The 18,020-nt window shown below is 40.9% G+C and overlaps 3 protein-coding genes across 3 annotated transcripts; 2 read left to right on the forward strand and 1 right to left on the reverse strand.

Annotated features, from left to right (window-relative positions):
- Positions 1 to 78: 78 nt before the first annotated feature.
- On the forward strand, positions 79 to 4,011 carry LOC133020221 (hyaluronan-binding protein 2-like). Its single transcript, XM_061086706.1, has 13 exons — positions 79 to 209; positions 448 to 598; positions 776 to 880; positions 1,097 to 1,207; positions 1,295 to 1,411; positions 1,515 to 1,625; positions 1,713 to 1,884; positions 1,968 to 2,065; positions 2,143 to 2,632; positions 2,730 to 2,872; positions 3,009 to 3,143; positions 3,325 to 3,470; positions 3,594 to 4,011. Exons 1-13 carry the CDS (start codon positions 150 to 152, stop codon positions 3,789 to 3,791), a joined length of 2,037 nt encoding a protein of 678 aa, XP_060942689.1. The 5' UTR covers positions 79 to 149; the 3' UTR covers positions 3,792 to 4,011.
- A 1,022-nt stretch (positions 4,012 to 5,033) lies between these two features.
- LOC133021044 (E3 ubiquitin-protein ligase TRIM11-like) lies at positions 5,034 to 7,873 on the reverse strand. Its single transcript, XM_061087813.1, is given in 6 exon segments — positions 5,034 to 5,632; positions 5,715 to 5,848; positions 5,937 to 5,959; positions 6,079 to 6,312; positions 6,399 to 6,494; positions 7,277 to 7,873. Coding segments are annotated over 6 exon segments (1,683 nt in total).
- Positions 7,874 to 9,677: 1,804 nt separating this feature from the next.
- On the forward strand, positions 9,678 to 17,746 carry LOC133020323 (delta-1-pyrroline-5-carboxylate synthase-like). Its single transcript, XM_061086840.1, has 17 exons — positions 9,678 to 9,819; positions 10,503 to 10,620; positions 10,741 to 10,892; positions 11,494 to 11,643; positions 11,739 to 11,843; positions 11,939 to 12,097; positions 12,492 to 12,582; positions 12,949 to 13,073; positions 13,167 to 13,311; positions 13,400 to 13,473; positions 13,577 to 13,676; positions 14,165 to 14,385; positions 14,505 to 14,642; positions 15,267 to 15,462; positions 15,583 to 15,704; positions 16,610 to 16,892; positions 17,041 to 17,746. Exons 2-17 carry the CDS (start codon positions 10,524 to 10,526, stop codon positions 17,220 to 17,222), a joined length of 2,340 nt encoding a protein of 779 aa, XP_060942823.1. The 5' UTR covers positions 9,678 to 9,819; positions 10,503 to 10,523; the 3' UTR covers positions 17,223 to 17,746.
- Positions 17,747 to 18,020: the final 274 nt, after the last annotated feature.

Below are 18,020 nucleotides of genomic sequence, written 5' to 3' on the forward strand. Positions count from 1 at the left end.
TAATTCTGACTCAGCAGCAGGGACGGATGCCAAACAACCTCCTCCGAATCAAAGGTTAGTGTACTTACATGAGTGTTTAGAAAAGTGTGAGTGATCTGCCAGGGAGCACACTACCATTTTACTCTTCTGGATGTCGTCTGATCCTCATCATGAACTTCAAGCTCATCTTCCTCTGCCTCTTCTTAGCGGTGCTGCTCATACCTGCTGAAGTATGTATTTATTGGATGTATTATACAGCACTTGTGCATCAATACGAAAATGTACCGGCTCATATTTACAATGCTGTGATGTTTGATAATGGATTTAACTGTGAATAAATTAAGAGTTTGTTGTCTTGTTTTAAAAGGTTAATGAATATGTTAGAATAGCACTAAGTAACTGCACATTATTTTTATTTTGTTATGATTCATATGTGGGGCTGTCATCTGAAACTTCTGTTCTATTCAGCTGAAAGGAAAAAAGGAAAAAAAAAGACATCATCGGCATCGGCATCATGAACATGATGGTGGTCATGGTCATGGTCACGGTCATGGTCATGGTCGTGATAGGAGTGGCAGACATGAGAAAAAGAGACCAAAATTTCAGGACATAATTATCGGTAAGTTGTTCTATTCATTTTTATAGCTCATTACATGTAGAGTATGTTTGTATTGGACATTTCACATCTTCTTAGTCTTAACAATGCTTCCATGTAAGCAGTAAATATTTATTAGGGGAGGAGAAAGGGAAGACAACATTGCTTTTTATCTCACGGGAAAAAAACATTATTCCATAGACCCCTTCTTTGAGATCCTGCAGGGATCTTCTGGCAATGATGATGATGATGATGACGACGATGATCATATTTCAGAATGGCTTTTTAATCTTCAAGAGACAGAAGGTAAGAGACAGAATTAACGCTCACGTATTCCTTCACACTGTTATGTTTTCAGAAAATGGCTTGACTTGAGTTTGTTGATTTGATCTCCTGATCCATATCCGCCCCAATATGCAATGTTATGCAAATATTGATACAGATCTGTGTAATAATGCATTTACAGGCTATGCTGCTATGTAAAACTCTCATTTAATGCATATTTCATTTCTCATTTCCCAGGCCCATGCGACCCAAACCCTTGCCATAACAATGGAGTGTGTGAGCGGAAATCCAGGAACAGATACGAATGCGACTGTCCAAGACCTTACAGAGGAAAGAAATGCGAAAGAGGTTTGAAAAAAAATCCCTTTCCCTGAGTTGTTGGACTGCAAACTGTTCACCTATACAGAATGAAAAATGATATCATTATCCTTTCAGCTAAAAAAATTTGTAAGAGAGGTCAGTGTGGACGTGGTGAATGTGTTCTGACGTCAAGTCCCCCATATTATGAATGCAAGTGCAAGGAGCCCTTCCAGCCTCCACACTGCAGGACATGTAAGTATTTTCTCATCTAAACCACACAGGGCACCTCTTTGCATCTCTTTTCCACAGTTCCTTGAAGCAAGCTTACACACTGCACTATTGTTTTTCTCCAAAGATAAACTGTGTGATCCTAGCCCGTGTAAAAACGGTGGCAAATGCGTCGTAGATGGTAACGACTACGACTGCGTGTGCAGTCCGGGGTACAGAGGAAATTTCTGCCAAGTTGGTAAATGCTGCACCCCACATTATTCAACCTGAGATATCACAACATCATCATAACTCAAATGCTGACTGGGCGTGATACATCCTGTAGGACCCGATGACTGCTTTGAGGACGATGGAGAGTCATATCGTGGCAACGTAAGTGAGACCGAAGACGGTCATGAATGCCTCCACTGGAACTCACATTTCATCCTGAATCAAGGGACGAATCCCTTCTCCGCCTTTGAGGACCCTGATGGACTCGGCCCCCACAACCTCTGCAGGTCAAGAGAAGATATATACGTTTATTCAAACTGCTGACGACAGCTACAACAGGATGTTATCTAACTCGTTTTCTTTGGTGCAGAAACCCGGATGGCAGCTCAATGCCTTGGTGTTTCTTCCGAAAAGGGAAGAAGTTGATGTGGGACTACTGTGATGTGTCAGAGTGTCCCGAGCCAACAGGTCAGCTTTAAGGCTTCTGAATGCTTTCTGATCAAGACAAAACCAGTTGTGTTATTTTCTCCTGTCTGTGTTTTCAGATGAGACACCAACTGAAGTAACCTCGGCAGTCCCTGAGAGTCCCGCTACTCCCAAACCACAACCTACAAAACCTGAACCCACAGCAGCGTTCAAGCCAATACCAACCCAACCCCCAACAACTACCACACCCCTAGCTACTATCAAACCCCCAGCAACTATAAAACCCCCAGTAACTACCAAACCTCCAGCAACTACCTATACCCCAATGACCCTATTGCCAAGCCAGGCTCCGCAACCTTCTACCATACCCACTGCTGGTCCTTCCGTCCCAGGTTCCACTGTTCCACCAGCACAGTTCCTTACCTGTGGGTTGCCTCAGCCTAAAAGGCCCATAACCCGAGTTTTTGGGGGTCTGAAGGTGCCTCCGGGTGCTCTACCCTGGCAGGTGTCTTTGCAAGTGAGACCAAAGGGCTCCAACATGCCACACCGACACATGTGCGGAGGAGTACTCATTGCCAGCTGCTGGGTGCTGACAGCCGGACACTGCATGTAAGTACAATCATAATGACTGCAAATCTAAGAAAAACTAAACAAAAAACACAATCACTCATGTATCTAATCTTTATCATTGTTCGTGTTTGAACAGTGAACAGAGAAAGGACATGCAGGTGATCCTGGGAGGTCTGTCTCTGGACATGACAGAATACACAGAGCAAATCTTACAAGTTGAAGAGGCTATTGTGCATGAGAACTACAGGGAGACTCCTTCAGCTGTATACAGTGACATAGGTGATTTATGTCTCTCTTATTTAATGTCATATAGGTACTGATCGTACTAATTTGCAATTATGAGTGATGAGATTGTGATGTAAAAGTACAAGAATTAAAATTTCCTTTTTGTCGTGACTTTTCTGTATCTCCAAAGCCTTGCTGAGGCTGAATGGAACTGGTGGTGTTTGTGCCAGAGAGACCCAGTTTGTTAAGACAGCCTGTCTGCCTGATGCCCAACTGCCTGATGGGACGGAGTGCACCATTTCTGGATGGGGAGCCACTGAGGAATGTAAGACCACCATTTGCATATCCAGCTGGGAAATAAAAAACGTCGTTGTCATGATTTCTGTACAGAGGCCTTCAAGATTTCATTTTCTTTCAACCTTGAATTTTGATTTGCATGTGACTGATGGAAATAGATGCAACTTAGCATTTATTGTTATAATTTGTTATATGTCATGTCTCTGCAGCTAAGTTTGGTTCCAACCACCTGCTCGAGGCCAACGTTCTGCTGATCAACCAGCAGAAATGCTCTGAACCCAGTGTTTACGGCAGCACTCTGGACAATACCATGTTCTGTGCTGGCTACCTGCAAGGAGGGGTGGATTCCTGCCAGGTTAGTAATGGGAATCTTTTGAGTTGGGAGCTTGCTATCGTTCACAGTATGACTAACTTATCAGAGGTGTTTTCTGCAAGTGTGTGCATCTTCTATCCGTTCAGTGTTTTTCTCTTGTTTCAGGGTGACTCTGGAGGACCGCTGACTTGTAAGCCGAATAATGCCAGTGTTATTTATGGCCTGATAAGTTGGGGAGACCAATGTGGGAGGAAGAACCGCCCAGGGGTCTACACACGGGTCACCCACTTCGTCGACTGGATCAAATCAAAAACTCAAGCCACGTTTCCATTAGCAACTAACCAGCCGCTGCAGCCATTATGAACGCAGCAAGTCACGCTCATCATGTGTATCTCTTTGATTTTGTGCAATTGAATCTGCTATTCTGCTCTTCAGGTCTACGTCAACTAGGCATCAATGTCACCTAAAGGCACCTAACCAAATGTTTCTGTCCTTGAACTAAATTTGCATTGTCATGTCAGTTTAACAGATGTTTGTTAATTGGATATGGCTCACAAGAAAAAAGTCTGCACTTTCTACTGTTCATCAATGTGTCATTGTGTCTTGAATTTCTCTTTTTTCTCAATATTATCTTTTACTTTAACCAAATGTGATCTGAAATGGAAAACAAAAAAACACTATAATTTAAAAGTGGGACTCCTGTGAGTCCATTGTAGTGTCAAGTGTCATGTTTTCCGAAGGTTCAGGTGATCATTCACCTTTGCATTAATCAGGGGTCTGTCATTGGACCCTTCATTGTAGAAATTAACTCAAATGAATCAGTGGTCGCTATAGTGACAGGATATTAACAGCACGGTGATGAATACCTCATGCTGGTAACTTCAGCCCCGAGGGTCTCTTTATGCTGATCTGTGCCCTCATGTCTTAAATTGACCCCCAAAAGTTGCATACGAGTAATTTTGCTGGAATGAGTTTAAAACCACAGACGGGCATAAAATGTATGTTTCATTCTTATGAATATTTTTTTGAACAAGCTAGTTCTCAAAGTTCCTGCTCAAAATCAAATTAGGTTACATTCCCTCATTTTCTTGCCACTGTATCAGGCAAATTTCTGTTGATGAACCACAAAAAATGAACCTTGGGTCGAAGATAACTTTATGTGTAAATAGTGGTATTTTCCCTCCCAGGACATTTCGTTTGCTGCAAGCCAGCACTTCTGCAGGGCCCCTGAGGGAATGAAAGAATGCATGTTCGTTTTGGTCAAGTAAGCTGAGGGTCCAATTATACAGCCAGAAAAAGCCGGTGGTTTACACACGGGTCATTTACTTCATGAAGTGCATGAGGTCAAACATGAGAGCTGCTGAATGAGCAGAGAGACTATAGCGCAGAACAAAAGATGGTGTTGACGATAAAAATGATACCACTTTATGACTATAGACAAGCCTCAAACACTACTATTTGCTTAATAGCTTATTTGAACAGGAAAACGTTCGAAAAGCATATTTAATATGTCCACTGTGTAATTTTATGTAAACAAAACATTTACGTGCTAAAATATTTGTGCAGACAAAAAAGAGTTTGATGAGTTTATGGTTGTCCCCAAGTTCACTCTTCACCTCCATCAGTGTTTACATGCTACTCCCAGGGGTCCTTGATCCAAAACATTGTAAGAGGCTGCCTATTCAGCCCATTCACATCAATGCATGGATTTAACATGGGGTAGAGAGGCTCTGTGCACTGCACACAGAAAGAGTGAAGCAGCATCATTGCATCAGCATCGTAGAATGACAGCTCCCCCTTCTGGAGATTGGTCTGTATGCCCAGCTTCCTGACTCTCTTTCCCACGGACAGCTTCTTCTCCTGGTTACCGTGCAATGCCAGGTACTGCCCGTCCCCATGATAGATGCACCAGGATGTGTTGTTCACACGCAGGCTGGAGGAAGTCTGACTTGTTCCATCTTTTTTATCAACCGGCCCAGTAGTCACACCTATCAGCCAGTAGGGTTTCTCCTGGACAATGATCTCCCAGTAGTGCTGGCCTGAGGCGAAACTCTCGCGAGCCAGGACACTGTACTGGGAGTCATAGGGTTGAGGGCTCAGGGCCTCACTGACAGGCTCTCTCCTCCAGTAAACCTGCTTCCCATCCTGGGTTATTTCCAGTTTTGGGTGAGCTGTCGTTGAGTCCAGAGCAGGAGTACTTTGATCTGCAAATACAAAAATTCGTTACACAACTACAGAGATAGAGGGGGTTTATTTTAGATTGCTTAATATTTGTTCCCCACTTACACGACCAAATTCGTGGAAAGTGTTGGGACAGAGCCACTGAGAGGTCGTCCACCAGCCTCTCTACTGTTCTCAGTTTCTCTGGGTCACAAAGGTCCTTGTCTACTTCCTGGATTGGTGCTAAATCGAGAGGGTCACTACAATGGAAACTGAAAACCATTAGTGTCCATAACTCAGACCAAAAGATGCCAGGTTGGATTAAGAAAAGACGAATGATATACTTACCAAAGATTCTGTGCTGTGATTTGCTGTTGACAATAAAAAGGTAATGTACAAATGTGAGTATTGCAATCACTGAACACATTTCAGCTGCATTTGTACAACACTTTCCCATTGTCACAGTAACACAGTGTCTTCACTTTCCTACCTGCAGGAAACGCAGATCATTTGTGTCCTGGAGGAGCGACTTGCTGGAGGCTCTGAGACTATCTATCTCTTTAATCTGGGCCTCCATCATGCTCCTCTGGGCCTCCAGCCACTCTGTCATACAAGTCTCCTCGGCATCTATAACCTGCATCATCAGACGCTCATCGCCATCCAGCACCACACGGATCCTGTTGTACTTGTCTGAGATTCTCTCCCTGAAATCTGCAGCAAACATCTAGGAAATAAAGAATTGAAATTGAAGGGGGAATTCTGTGCATAAAACACCAATGATTTAACAACACTCTTTCATGTGGATCTCACCACTGTTTGCGTGTATAGTGACTCCAAGTCCTTGATGGCGAACTCTGCTTCACTTCTCCTATTCAGCAGATGGTTCATAGTGGTCTCTAACATGCCCTAAATATAGAAAAATAACAGGCCTATAGAAAGTGAGTACCCAAACAAGAAAATTAAGAAATCATGTTATTTCAAAGAAAATTAATCACACTAGCTACTGACGAATCAATGCTAAGAAAACAGGCTGTTTTCTGGCTTGTGTTGATTCACCCATGCTACATCAGAATTATTCCTCCTCAAACAGCTCTACAATATACTCACACTTTTCATTGTTTTACTTTTTATAAACAGTTTATGGTGCAGAGTGATGTTGAAAATCTTTGCGTTCATCCTTCCTGGTTTATCTGCAACGAAGACGTTGTGTGACCGTGATCAATCAGATTATTTTTCTTTTTTTAAACTGATTTTATCGTCAATGTTTTTCATAAAATGTAACTGTTGTTATTTTTTTCATATGTAGCTTGTCAGCTTTTTCAGAAGTCTGTTGTGTTATTAACACAAACTCCAGACCCAAGGTTACAACTTTTCAAAATAAACCTTCCATTAATGTTAATTCATGTGATTGAGATCAGCACCCGTGACACCTGTTAATGCCTGTATCAGTCCTATATGGTGAAATAAAAAATATCAAATCTTCAAAATGATCTAGCAGGCCCAAATTTTCAACCACTGCTGGCGGCTATCTGACTATTTGTTTCAATGTATTAATCTCTTGTGAGTCCAAATTGGATTTCCAACAATACACCTGCCAAGTGGGAAACTGATTAGATGAACATTTCCCGAGAAATGACAGCCAAAGACAGACAGCCAGAGATTTGTGGAATTAGTAGATTGATGTTCACCTTGAAGTGTGCGCAGGCCTCATGGAGCTGAGATGCCTTGTGGTTCTTGTGCACGCCAACCAGCACACACAAACAGCACACAGGGACCTTCTCCTCCATACAGAAGAGCTTGAGCTCGTCACGGTGCTCCCTGCACTTCAGAGACAGCGGGTCTCCTGTCACCTCCACAACCGTGTGCTCCCTCAGAGCTGACCTCTGCTCGTGCAGCAGGAAGTGAGCCTGGCACAGGGAGGCGTCACACGTCAGACATGTCCTCACGGCCACCGATGGCGTCTCTATACAGTGATCACAGCGGACGGTTGAAGGTGGTTTGGGGGCCCTGCTCAGAGCTGCTCCCTGTGGCTGAGCTGTTGGTGGCTTGTCAATGGCGATGTCCTTCACGTTGCTCTGAAGAGAGGTGTTTATCTCCACAGTCAGCTCAGAGGGGAGGAATATCTGACACTCGGGACAGAAGCGGGGGCCTTCATTACGCCCATCTGTTTCCCAGACAGTCTGGATACAGGTGAGACAGAAGTCGTGTCCACATGGGAGTGTCACTGGATCTGTGAAGACATCCTGGCAGACGGGACACTTCAAGGTTTCCTCAACAGTCCCCATAGCTCTTCTGGCACCTGTTATGGCAGCTCAGTGTGTTCCTGTGCTCCTGCAGCCTTCCTGCTCATGAATGTTTCACAGGCCTCTCTCGGCACGCACACGCCACTCACGTGCCTCAGTGTCAGATTACAAAGGATGAGTTGATTGTGATCCAGTGGTCGTTTCAGACCACTGACTCCAGGAGACCATGCAGGCACTTGAGGGGCACATTTCCAACAAACTGGATTAAGCAAAAATAAATAACCACGTACTACTTTCATCTAAAAAATAAAGGAATCTATTTTAATGTGAAGGTTCATTTTTGAAAAGTGGTTTCAAGAAATGATTTTAACTAAAGGGGAATTTGCCCGTTTTTTCAGGGGCTTATCTCAAAGCCTTCATCAGAAAATTGAATTGAAATAAATAAATAAATAAAACTAAATTGTTGAGATGTATGTGCATGATGCTTTAGCAAGTGGACCTTGATCTAAGATTATTTTGTCAGAAACTCATTTTAATTTACAAAACTTATACAGAACAGTCAGCTCTATCCAACGTGTTATTGGCATATTCAATTTTGTCAACAACTAATATGTTCAACTGCTGTTTATTGAATTGATTAAGATCTTTACATTTTAAGGTGATCGATATTTTTGTTCATAAATCATAATAAACACACATATCCGATACTTACATTTGACTGCATTTCAATTATTTCCCCTCGTCTTTATTGAAGTACACATTTTAGAACAACATATGGAACATTTAATAGTGTCATTTATAAGCTCTACATAAAACAGCGCTCATAATGAAGTCAACTTTATCAAATACAGACACAGAAGATCAATTAAATGAGCTTGAAAATAATATAAAAAATAGTCAAGGGCCTCAAATAATTCTAAGGCATCAATATTAAAACAACAATATTTCACATTTATCATTATCACAGACATACCACAAATTCTCTATATACAATAATAATATTGTCTTTTGCACACTCTGTCTACATATTTGCACTCATAGTATATTATATTACCTATCGTATAGTCAAATAGTTATATTCATACCTCTACTATATATCATATATTATATCATACTCTCTGTATATTCTTTGTAAACATAAGTCTATATACACATATTTATACATGTGTACATGTTATAATTACTATTATTTTATCACTATTACTATTATTATTATATATACTGTTGCTGCCATTATTATTATATACTGCTTTAACATTGGTATAATTACTATCATATATAAATGCATATTATGTTATATTATATACTATATATACTGTACTATTCTTATATACTGTCTAACAATAACATCGTATCATCAGTACTATTAACATCATCTTGCCACTGCACTATATGTGCCTATTTTATTTTATTTTATCTTGTGCTTCTGTTTTTTATTCTTTCTACCTCAATATTTTTTATTTTATTTTATTGTATTGTATTTTATTGTATTCAAATATACCGGCTGCTATGACAACTTAATTTCCCTTCGGGGATGAATAAAGTACTCTATCTATCTATCTCTATCTATCTATCTATCTTAGTTAGATATTTACTCTTTAAAGACGTCTATAAATCCAGGTTATATTTTCATACACCTACACTTTAATTGATTCTAAATATAACACTTATATTTACTCTCTCATCCACGTACTTGTACTTCCTACAGCGACTCCAGCGTCCGCCCATCGACGGTGCTATTTTCCACGTACGTAAAAAACCCCTACGCTTTCTGTGTAAAAGACGAGTCTCTACGCTGACGTATCCTCACATCCCACGTACATGTCCTTGGTGAATAGCTCAGTTGTGGCGCAGCTCCACCAACGTGTGCTGTGGATGTGGCAGCAGCAGCGGCTCTCTCTCGCCGGGTTGGGTTGACTACGTGTCCCCAGTGTAGTTCTCTCACCAGCGCGGTTGTGGTTCTTTTGTGTACATTCTGACATCGTCAGGTAAGTTGTCATTTGGTCAAAACCTGTATCACGTCCATTTTGTGGGAAATAACAGCGAAGCGAAGCAACGAGGGAGCTGGTGTTTGCTAACGGTAGCTAGCACCAGCTAACCACATGGATCTTTTGACAGCAATAACACGACACAACTAGCCACAGTCTGTTAGCAGTGTTAACCCACCTGCTAACTTAGCTGGGTTTACATATATCAGAGGGGTTTTCTCAGGGAATAGTGCTAAGCTAACATGTGTTTACAAGCGAACTCACAGCATCGTGTGATCTGGGTCAGTGTTACAAGTTCGAGAACCATCACTGAACAATGCTAAACATTATGATCCATGATGCAAAGCTCTGCAGCGAGATCTATGTGCAATCCTAGCATGTTTGATTTGTGTTGTCATGTGTTTTCCCTATTTATTTTGACAGTCATCCATAAACTGCAATATATATATATGTAGTTTTAGTATTGTATTGTGTTTGACTTCTTTTATAGTGAGCTCTTTCTACCTTGCTTCTATTCTTATTGAACTGTTGCACTGCTGAGCTGACCTGCTTCTTCTTGTCCAACACCTTTCATTCTAACATTGACCCTGTGTTAACTTGCATATGACAAATAATAAATAAAACTTGGACTTGATATACTCTGTCTATCATAACATAAAGTTTCTTCTGTGTGTTGATGACAGCTGCCCTCATCCATCAGTGTCATGTTGGCTAGGCTGGCATTGTGCTCTGGCCTGCCTTCCAGAAACTGGAGGTCCAAAGTCTCCCCGGTCTCCATCAGAGCGTTTTCAAAAGCCAAGTGTGAGTATCCTACCAACATCTTATCCGAAGTTCATCCTACTTTCGCCATCTCAATGCTATGTAAACTGCAGTGGTGTTTGCTGATGTGATATCAAATCTAACAGTTGTTGTTCTCTGCAGTCTCACTTCCACGTCCCCATGGGAAGTCTTTTGCCCACCGCAGTGAGTTAAAGCAAGCCAAACGCATCGTGGTGAAGCTGGGCAGTGCGGTGGTGACTCGCGGAGATGAGTGTGGCCTGGCACTGGGGCGACTGGCCTCAATAGTAGAGCAGGTAAAGCTTAAACAAATACTACACACTCAAATCTGTTTCTTGAGCTGTAAACTCAATTATGTGACTGTTGTTTCATGAGATGTATTAATGCTGGTTTTAATATCACATTTATTACAAAAGTTATAAAGAATCTACATTCATGGGTTGAATGTGGCCCAATCTTTCAAACCATCTTGGAACTTGAAAGGCAAATGCCTAAGATGAGTCAACTATTTGTGATGTCTCTGCATCATGACAGGTATGTATATTTGAAAAGGTTAACACCCTCTTATCAAAAGTGGGCTGCACCCCGTCACAAGACACCTGTGTGCTAGCAGTTCAAACGGCTCTGGACCATTCTGTTTCTTAGACACAATTTAGCTCCGGGTGCCTAAGCACTGGCAACATGTAGCAGAGGTTCAAACGTTCAACCGCCAGGGTCTATATTCTGAAGGGAGTTTTTTTTTAATGTCCAGGAAGAGGCAATTAAGCAAAATCTTAGGTGTGAAGTTATAATTTAATATTGTTGGATTATGGCTTTGTAAACTTGAACTTATGTGGGATCATAGTAATCTTGGCCTTGAAGGAAATTTAATGTTCTTGTCTCTGTGTGACCTCTCAGGTGGCTGTGCTTCACAATCAAGGGAGGGAGATGATGATCGTCACCAGTGGTGCTGTGGCGTTCGGGAAGCAGAGACTGAGACATGAGATCCTGCTGTCTCAAAGTGTCAGACAAGCCTTGCATTCTGGACAGAACCAACTCAAACAAATGGTGAATAATACATAACATAATAATTTAGATAGGCATTTGTGTAATGTTGTTTGTCAACGTCAAGTTTAACCCTGTGAAATATCTTTGTTTTTCAGTCAATTCCAGTGTTAGAGGCAAGGGCGTGTGCAGCTGCAGGTCAGAGTGGTCTGATGGCCTTGTATGAAGCTATGTTCACCCAGTACAGCACCTGCACTGCACAAGTATGTAATACAGTTTTCTTTTTTATCATAGAATAAAATACTGACAGCAAATTACGTGAATATAACAATTTTATTTTTTTTAAACAATTCTGTAGATTCTGGTCACCAATCTTGATTTCCATGACGAGCAGAAGCGTGGCAATCTAAACAGCACGCTCCATGAACTGCTGCGGATGAACATAGTTCCTATCATAAACACCAACGATGCCGTGGTTCCACCCCCGGTTCCCAACAGTGACCTACAGGGTGTAAATGTAGGTATCTTGTGAAGGGCATGCTGGGAATACTTAATGTGGGTCAGGATTGTAATGGTGAGAGGATTTAGGCATGCATATTTTAAGACGTATGTTGTTCTTCATCTTTATATTTCCACCCTCACTAACATTTTGCTTCTTGGTCATATGGTCTATTTTCATGGCTACTTTGCTCAGTTAGATTTTCCTATTATAATTGCCTTTATATCGTGCACAGATTTGCTTGTGTTATCTCCTTTTGATAAGAACATATGAACATATGTTGTTTTTGCAGCTTAATGGGTGTGAGAGGCCTTTGTCGCATGGTAGCAGCTCATAAGCTGTTATTCTACAAGAGAATGTGTGATACAGTGATTTTCCTTTCGCCGTGTTGACAGTTCTGTTTGTTTTACAGGTAATAAGCATCAAAGATAATGATAGCTTGGCTGCACGGCTGGCTGTTGAAATGAAAGCAGATCTTCTGATTGCCCTGTCTGATGTTGAAGGTAGATATAACTACTAAGGATTTATTATGATTTATGTTTAAACTTTAATATTAGTTCACTTTATTTGCCATTAAATGTTTTCTAATGAATTTCTTATGGTAATGCGCCAAAACTATTCATGTGTAAGCTAAACATTTTATTTTATTTATTTATAACATTTAATGTAGTACATATAATGATAAAATCAAAAGTTGTCAAAACAGCCCAAATGGCCCAGGACTCATTGTCATATGAAAAAAAATTCTGCTGTACATACCATCTGGTTTCTTGGACAAGTCTCTTTTTATTGATGAAAATATATTGATGTCCGCATGTCTGCTTTGGTTCTCTGAATGATCTAAAAAGGGAAAAAAATCTATCCTACAGGTTTATACGACAGTCCCCCAGGAACAGATGATGCCAAGCTTATTGATATTTTCTATCCTGGAGACCAGCAGTCGATCAAGTACGGCAGCAAGTCCAGAGTTGGCATCGGAGGCATGGAAGCCAAGGTCAGCATGACAGAAAGTGTTTGATCTCTGTGTGTAAACAGACCTGAGTTTGTCGAATAATGAAAAAGTTATTCTCAATGATGTCTCTGTCAGGTGAAAGCAGCCCTATGGGCACTGCAGGGTGGGACGTCTGTAGTCATTGCCAATGGCACACATCCTAAAGTCACCGGCCACGTCATAACAGACATTGTGGAAGGGAAGAAACTGGGCACCTTCTTCTCAGAAGTGAAGCCTGCAGGTAGTGTGAAACCATCATGAATGATTATTCTAGCCACTTATTGTCTTTGTGTTTTCATATTTAATGCTTCTATTATTGACACTATCAGGTCCAACTGTGGAGCAGCAGACAGAGATGGCGCGACATGCAGGAAGGTCTCTGGCTTCTCTGCTTCCTGAACAGGCAAGTTTCTTATTACCAAAGTGTGGTCGTAAAGTGTAGTATTAAAATACCTCGGGGTATGGAGATAAAATAATTATAATGATATGTGTGTTTGTTTTTGCAGAGAGGAGAGATCATCTACTATCTTTCTGAGCTGCTCACAGAAAAGAAAGATGAGATTCTCAGCGCCAACAGGAAAGACATGGAATTAGCAAACGAATCAGGTACAGAGTCCCAGAGAAGAGACACTGATCACCATAATCCACAGCTGCATGCACCTGTATTACTATGCCTCTGTTTGTTGAGAGAAGAAACAATGACTTCATCCCAAATTGTATTTGATGAACACATTGTTTCATTGTATATTTGAATTGGTAAAAATCGAAATCATTATATTTTTATATATATATCATCATTAGTAGAGGCCATATACCCTTATTATTGAAATGTTACCATTAATTTGTCACCGTTGGAGGAAGAGCTACATGTTCAAACAAATTAGATGACGTGGAAAATTTGCCAAGACCTGCTGTAGTTACGGAACACTGCACTATGCACTTTGTGGGCTAAGTGCTTTTAGAACTCCAACATAAACAGCATAAATGAGAGGCTTAGTGAATCTTAGTACTAGATAATCAATTATGTGAATTATACATCAACCACAGTGATGGAGATGCACATCCACAGTGGGTTTTTTTGTTTGTCCTTGTAGGTCGTTTCTCTCAGGCTCTGATCGACCGACTGAGTCTGTCAACAGTCAAACTAAACAGCCTCGCCATTGGCCTCCGTCAGCTGGCTGTTTCCTCCAAGGACAGCGTGGGTCGGGTGTTGAGGAGGACCAGGGTGGCGAACAACCTGGAGCTGGAACAGATCACTGTCCCCATCGGTGTGCTGCTGGTTATCTTTGAGTCACGTCCTGATTGTCTCCCACAGGTTAGTCAAGAACAACACTTAGTCACCATTAGCTGCTGGTTTGGGAGACATGTTTTATTTTCAACTCTCGCCAAAAGTCATTAAAGTCACATGTTCACATTTTTAATATTGTGTTTCAGGTGGCGGCTCTGGCTATTGCCAGTGGAAATGCTTTGCTCTTGAAGGGGGGGAAAGAAGCTTTCAACACCAATAAAATTCTACATCAACTAACCCAGGAAGCACTTTCCATTCATGGTGTGACCGATGCCATTCAATTGGTAAAACTGAAGGCATTACATTACATAAACATAATAGCTGTGTCCTAATTTAGGGCTTGCATCCTTCTGAGGACCCGGTCTACACAGTTGATGTCTGCTGCATCCTTCATCGTCTGCGTAGACCACGTCGGTCTGATCTTCTTATTGCGACACCAGCTTGTCCTTGCAGCCCTTAAAGCTGTCACCTAGCAACATTCCTATAAACGAAAAAGTTCTTCGGTTGATTCAAAACATTGAAGGATGTTTTTATCATAGGAGCCCTTAGCTGTTTGGTTAAGTTGAAGCCGGTACTTGCATTGAAAAAAAAATTCTTCCTACGTTTTCACCTTGCTTGCCTATTCCCTCTTTAAAAAACTTAATTTGTAACTGGAGCGCAGTGAATCAGGGGAAAGGATAGCCCGGGAAGCATCCACCTGGTGGATCCTCCATTGCTCTGGGAAGGAAGCATTTGTATGTCGCATTTGAAGGAGCCTAGTCTCTTTGCTGGGATGCAATCAGTCTTCAAATGCAGCCTCCAGAGGATGTGGCCCCCAGATTAAGACACAGCTAGTGTTTTTTATTTAACATGATCTCAATATACAGTCCAATATTCTGTAAGAGTCTTGAATTTACCGTGTCGTGCAGGTGAGCACACGTGAAGAAGTTGAGGATCTGTGCCGACTTGACAAGTTGATTGACCTGATCATTCCGAGGGGCTCGTCCCAGCTGGTCCGGGAAATCCAACGAGCAGCAAAGGGTATTCCTGTGCTGGGCCACAGCGAGGGAGTCTGTCACGTCTACATAGACAGTGACGCCAGCATTGACAAGGCCATTGAAGTTGGTATGTGTTTCTTTAGTATTTGGTCACACATTAATTAACTTTTTTGAATTTTTTTTTACTTTACTTGGTTGTGTAACCCAGAACTGCTGAATTAATTTATTAACTTGTGTTTCATTTTAGTCAGAGACTCCAAATGTGACTACCCTGCAGCCTGCAATGCCATGGAGACGCTTCTTATTCACAGAGATTTGTTGCGAACTCCTATGTTTGACCAGATGATTGATATGCTGAGAGCAGAACATGTAAGAAACTTCCAAACACTCTCTAACTTTGCACTAAATATACCTGTCTCCTTGCACTGTGTACCCTGTACAACACTCCGCTCCATATACACTTACTTCACATCATATGTGATATGTGTTAATATAAACCATATTGATATTATATATCATTTTATACAATAACATTGTCTTTTGCACACTCTGTCTACATATTCTTACACTCATAGTATATCATATTATCTATTGTATAGTCAAATACTTATATTTATACCTCTACTATATGTCATATCATATTATATCATACTCTGTATATTTTCTTTGTATATATAAGTCTATATACACATATTTATACATGTGTACATATTACTATTATATTTACTATTATTATTATATATTCTGTTGCTGCCATTATTACTATATACTGCTATTATATTGGTATAATTACTATCATATATAAATATATATTATGTTATATTATATACTATATATATACTGAACTATTATCTACCTATTTATCTTGTGTTTCTGTTTTAATTCTTTCTACCTCAATATTTTTCATTTTATTCTATTGTATTGTATTTTATTGTTTTCAAATATACCGGCTGCTATGACGACTTAATTTCTCTTCGGGGATGAATAAAGTAATCTATCCAGCTATCCAGCTATCCAGCTATCCATCTATCCATCTATCCATCCATCCATCCATCCATCCATCCATCCATCCATCCATCCATCCATCCATCCATCCATCCATCCATCCATCCATCCATCTATCCATCCATCCATTTATCTATCTATCTATCGTATGCACTAATATTACACACAGAATTAGAGTGCATGGGGGAATGTTTTTTTATTTGTTGATCGTTAGAGCTCCAGAAACTGAAGAGTTTGGTCATTTAATTTTTTTTTCTTTTTTCCCACAGGTCAAGATCCACGCAGGTCCCCAGTTTGCGTCCTATTTAACTTTCAGCCCATCCGAGGTGAAGTCTCTGAGGACAGAGTATGGGGAGCTGGAGTGCTGCATTGAGGTGGTAGACAGCATGCAGGATGCTGTGGACCACATCCACAAGTACGGCAGCTCCCACACAGATGTTATTGTTACAGAGAACGAGGACACAGCTCAACAGTTTCTGCAGCAGGTGGACAGTGCCTGTGTATTCTGGAATGCCAGCTCTCGATTTGCTGATGGTTACCGTTTCGGTCTAGGTATGTACAGCCACCAGACATGGTTTTATTTCTCAATGTTCTCTGAGAAATGTGAGAATAAACTGTATATCCTCTCATGAATGGAATTGAAGTACCACTGTTTTGAAATAAGGACAGAAGCATTCATTTTATTGTACACATTTTGCAGGAGCTGAAGTTGGAATCAGTACGGCACGGATACATGCCAGAGGTCCAGTGGGTTTGGAGGGGCTTCTGACCACCAAGTGGATCCTTCGAGGGGAAGGACACACTGTGGCTGACTTTTCTGAGCAAGGCAGTATGAAATACCTCCACGAAAACATCCCTGTCATCCAGGGGACCTTTAATTAGGTGTCCAATCAAGGAGCCATCACCAGGAGTTGAGATAACTGAGGTTTACCCAGTTATATAAAGGTGTGTGTCTGCAAGAAGCACTTCATCTTTTCAGCTGCTGCTCCACAATCTGTCTAAATCCATTAGTTTGGTGCAGGAAGCTGAGGCGAATCTTACTGGACCACCAAGATGCTGGTTATGTGAACCTGTGCACAAACCTGGGAATCAAAACAAAAGAAATGATAAATACCCATCTCCTGAGAAAATGACTGGTTGTCCCATTACTGATAAAGTAAACAAATTATGTGTGTATGTATGTGTGACAGGTGAAACAAATCATGAAGACAATGCTCTTTCTCCTGAAAGGTCATTTTTTTATAGTAGCAGAAAGATAAATCATTGGCCCAGCTGTGATTTTCTAACTTATTTTTCTAAAGGAAAACCCACATCCTTGGTGATCTTCTTTGTTGCAGGATCTCAGTTCAGTTTTATTTTGCTGTCCTTTTTGCACAAACTTAATAAATATGCTGTACATTTCGTAACTCATGTTTTTGTGTTTCATCTGTCACTGTTATTAAAAACCTTCATCAGAATTCCCCAGGTTTACACACATTTAGTGTATTGGGGTTCTTTAGTTATGACCTCCACTAAGGAGGTTGTTTTTTGCCTGCATTAGTTATTTTTGGTTTTGTTTGTCTGTTAGCAGGATTACCCAAAAATACTGAACGGATCACCGCAAAACTTGGTGGTATAGGTCAGGCAAGAACCCATTACATTTTGGTTCAGACCTGGAGCTGGCCTATTTAGGATTTATTT

The sequence above is a fragment of the Limanda limanda genome, chromosome 15 (assembly GCF_963576545.1).
Source record: "Limanda limanda chromosome 15, fLimLim1.1, whole genome shotgun sequence".
In the NCBI taxonomy this organism is placed as follows: Eukaryota; Metazoa; Chordata; class Actinopteri; order Pleuronectiformes; family Pleuronectidae; genus Limanda; species Limanda limanda.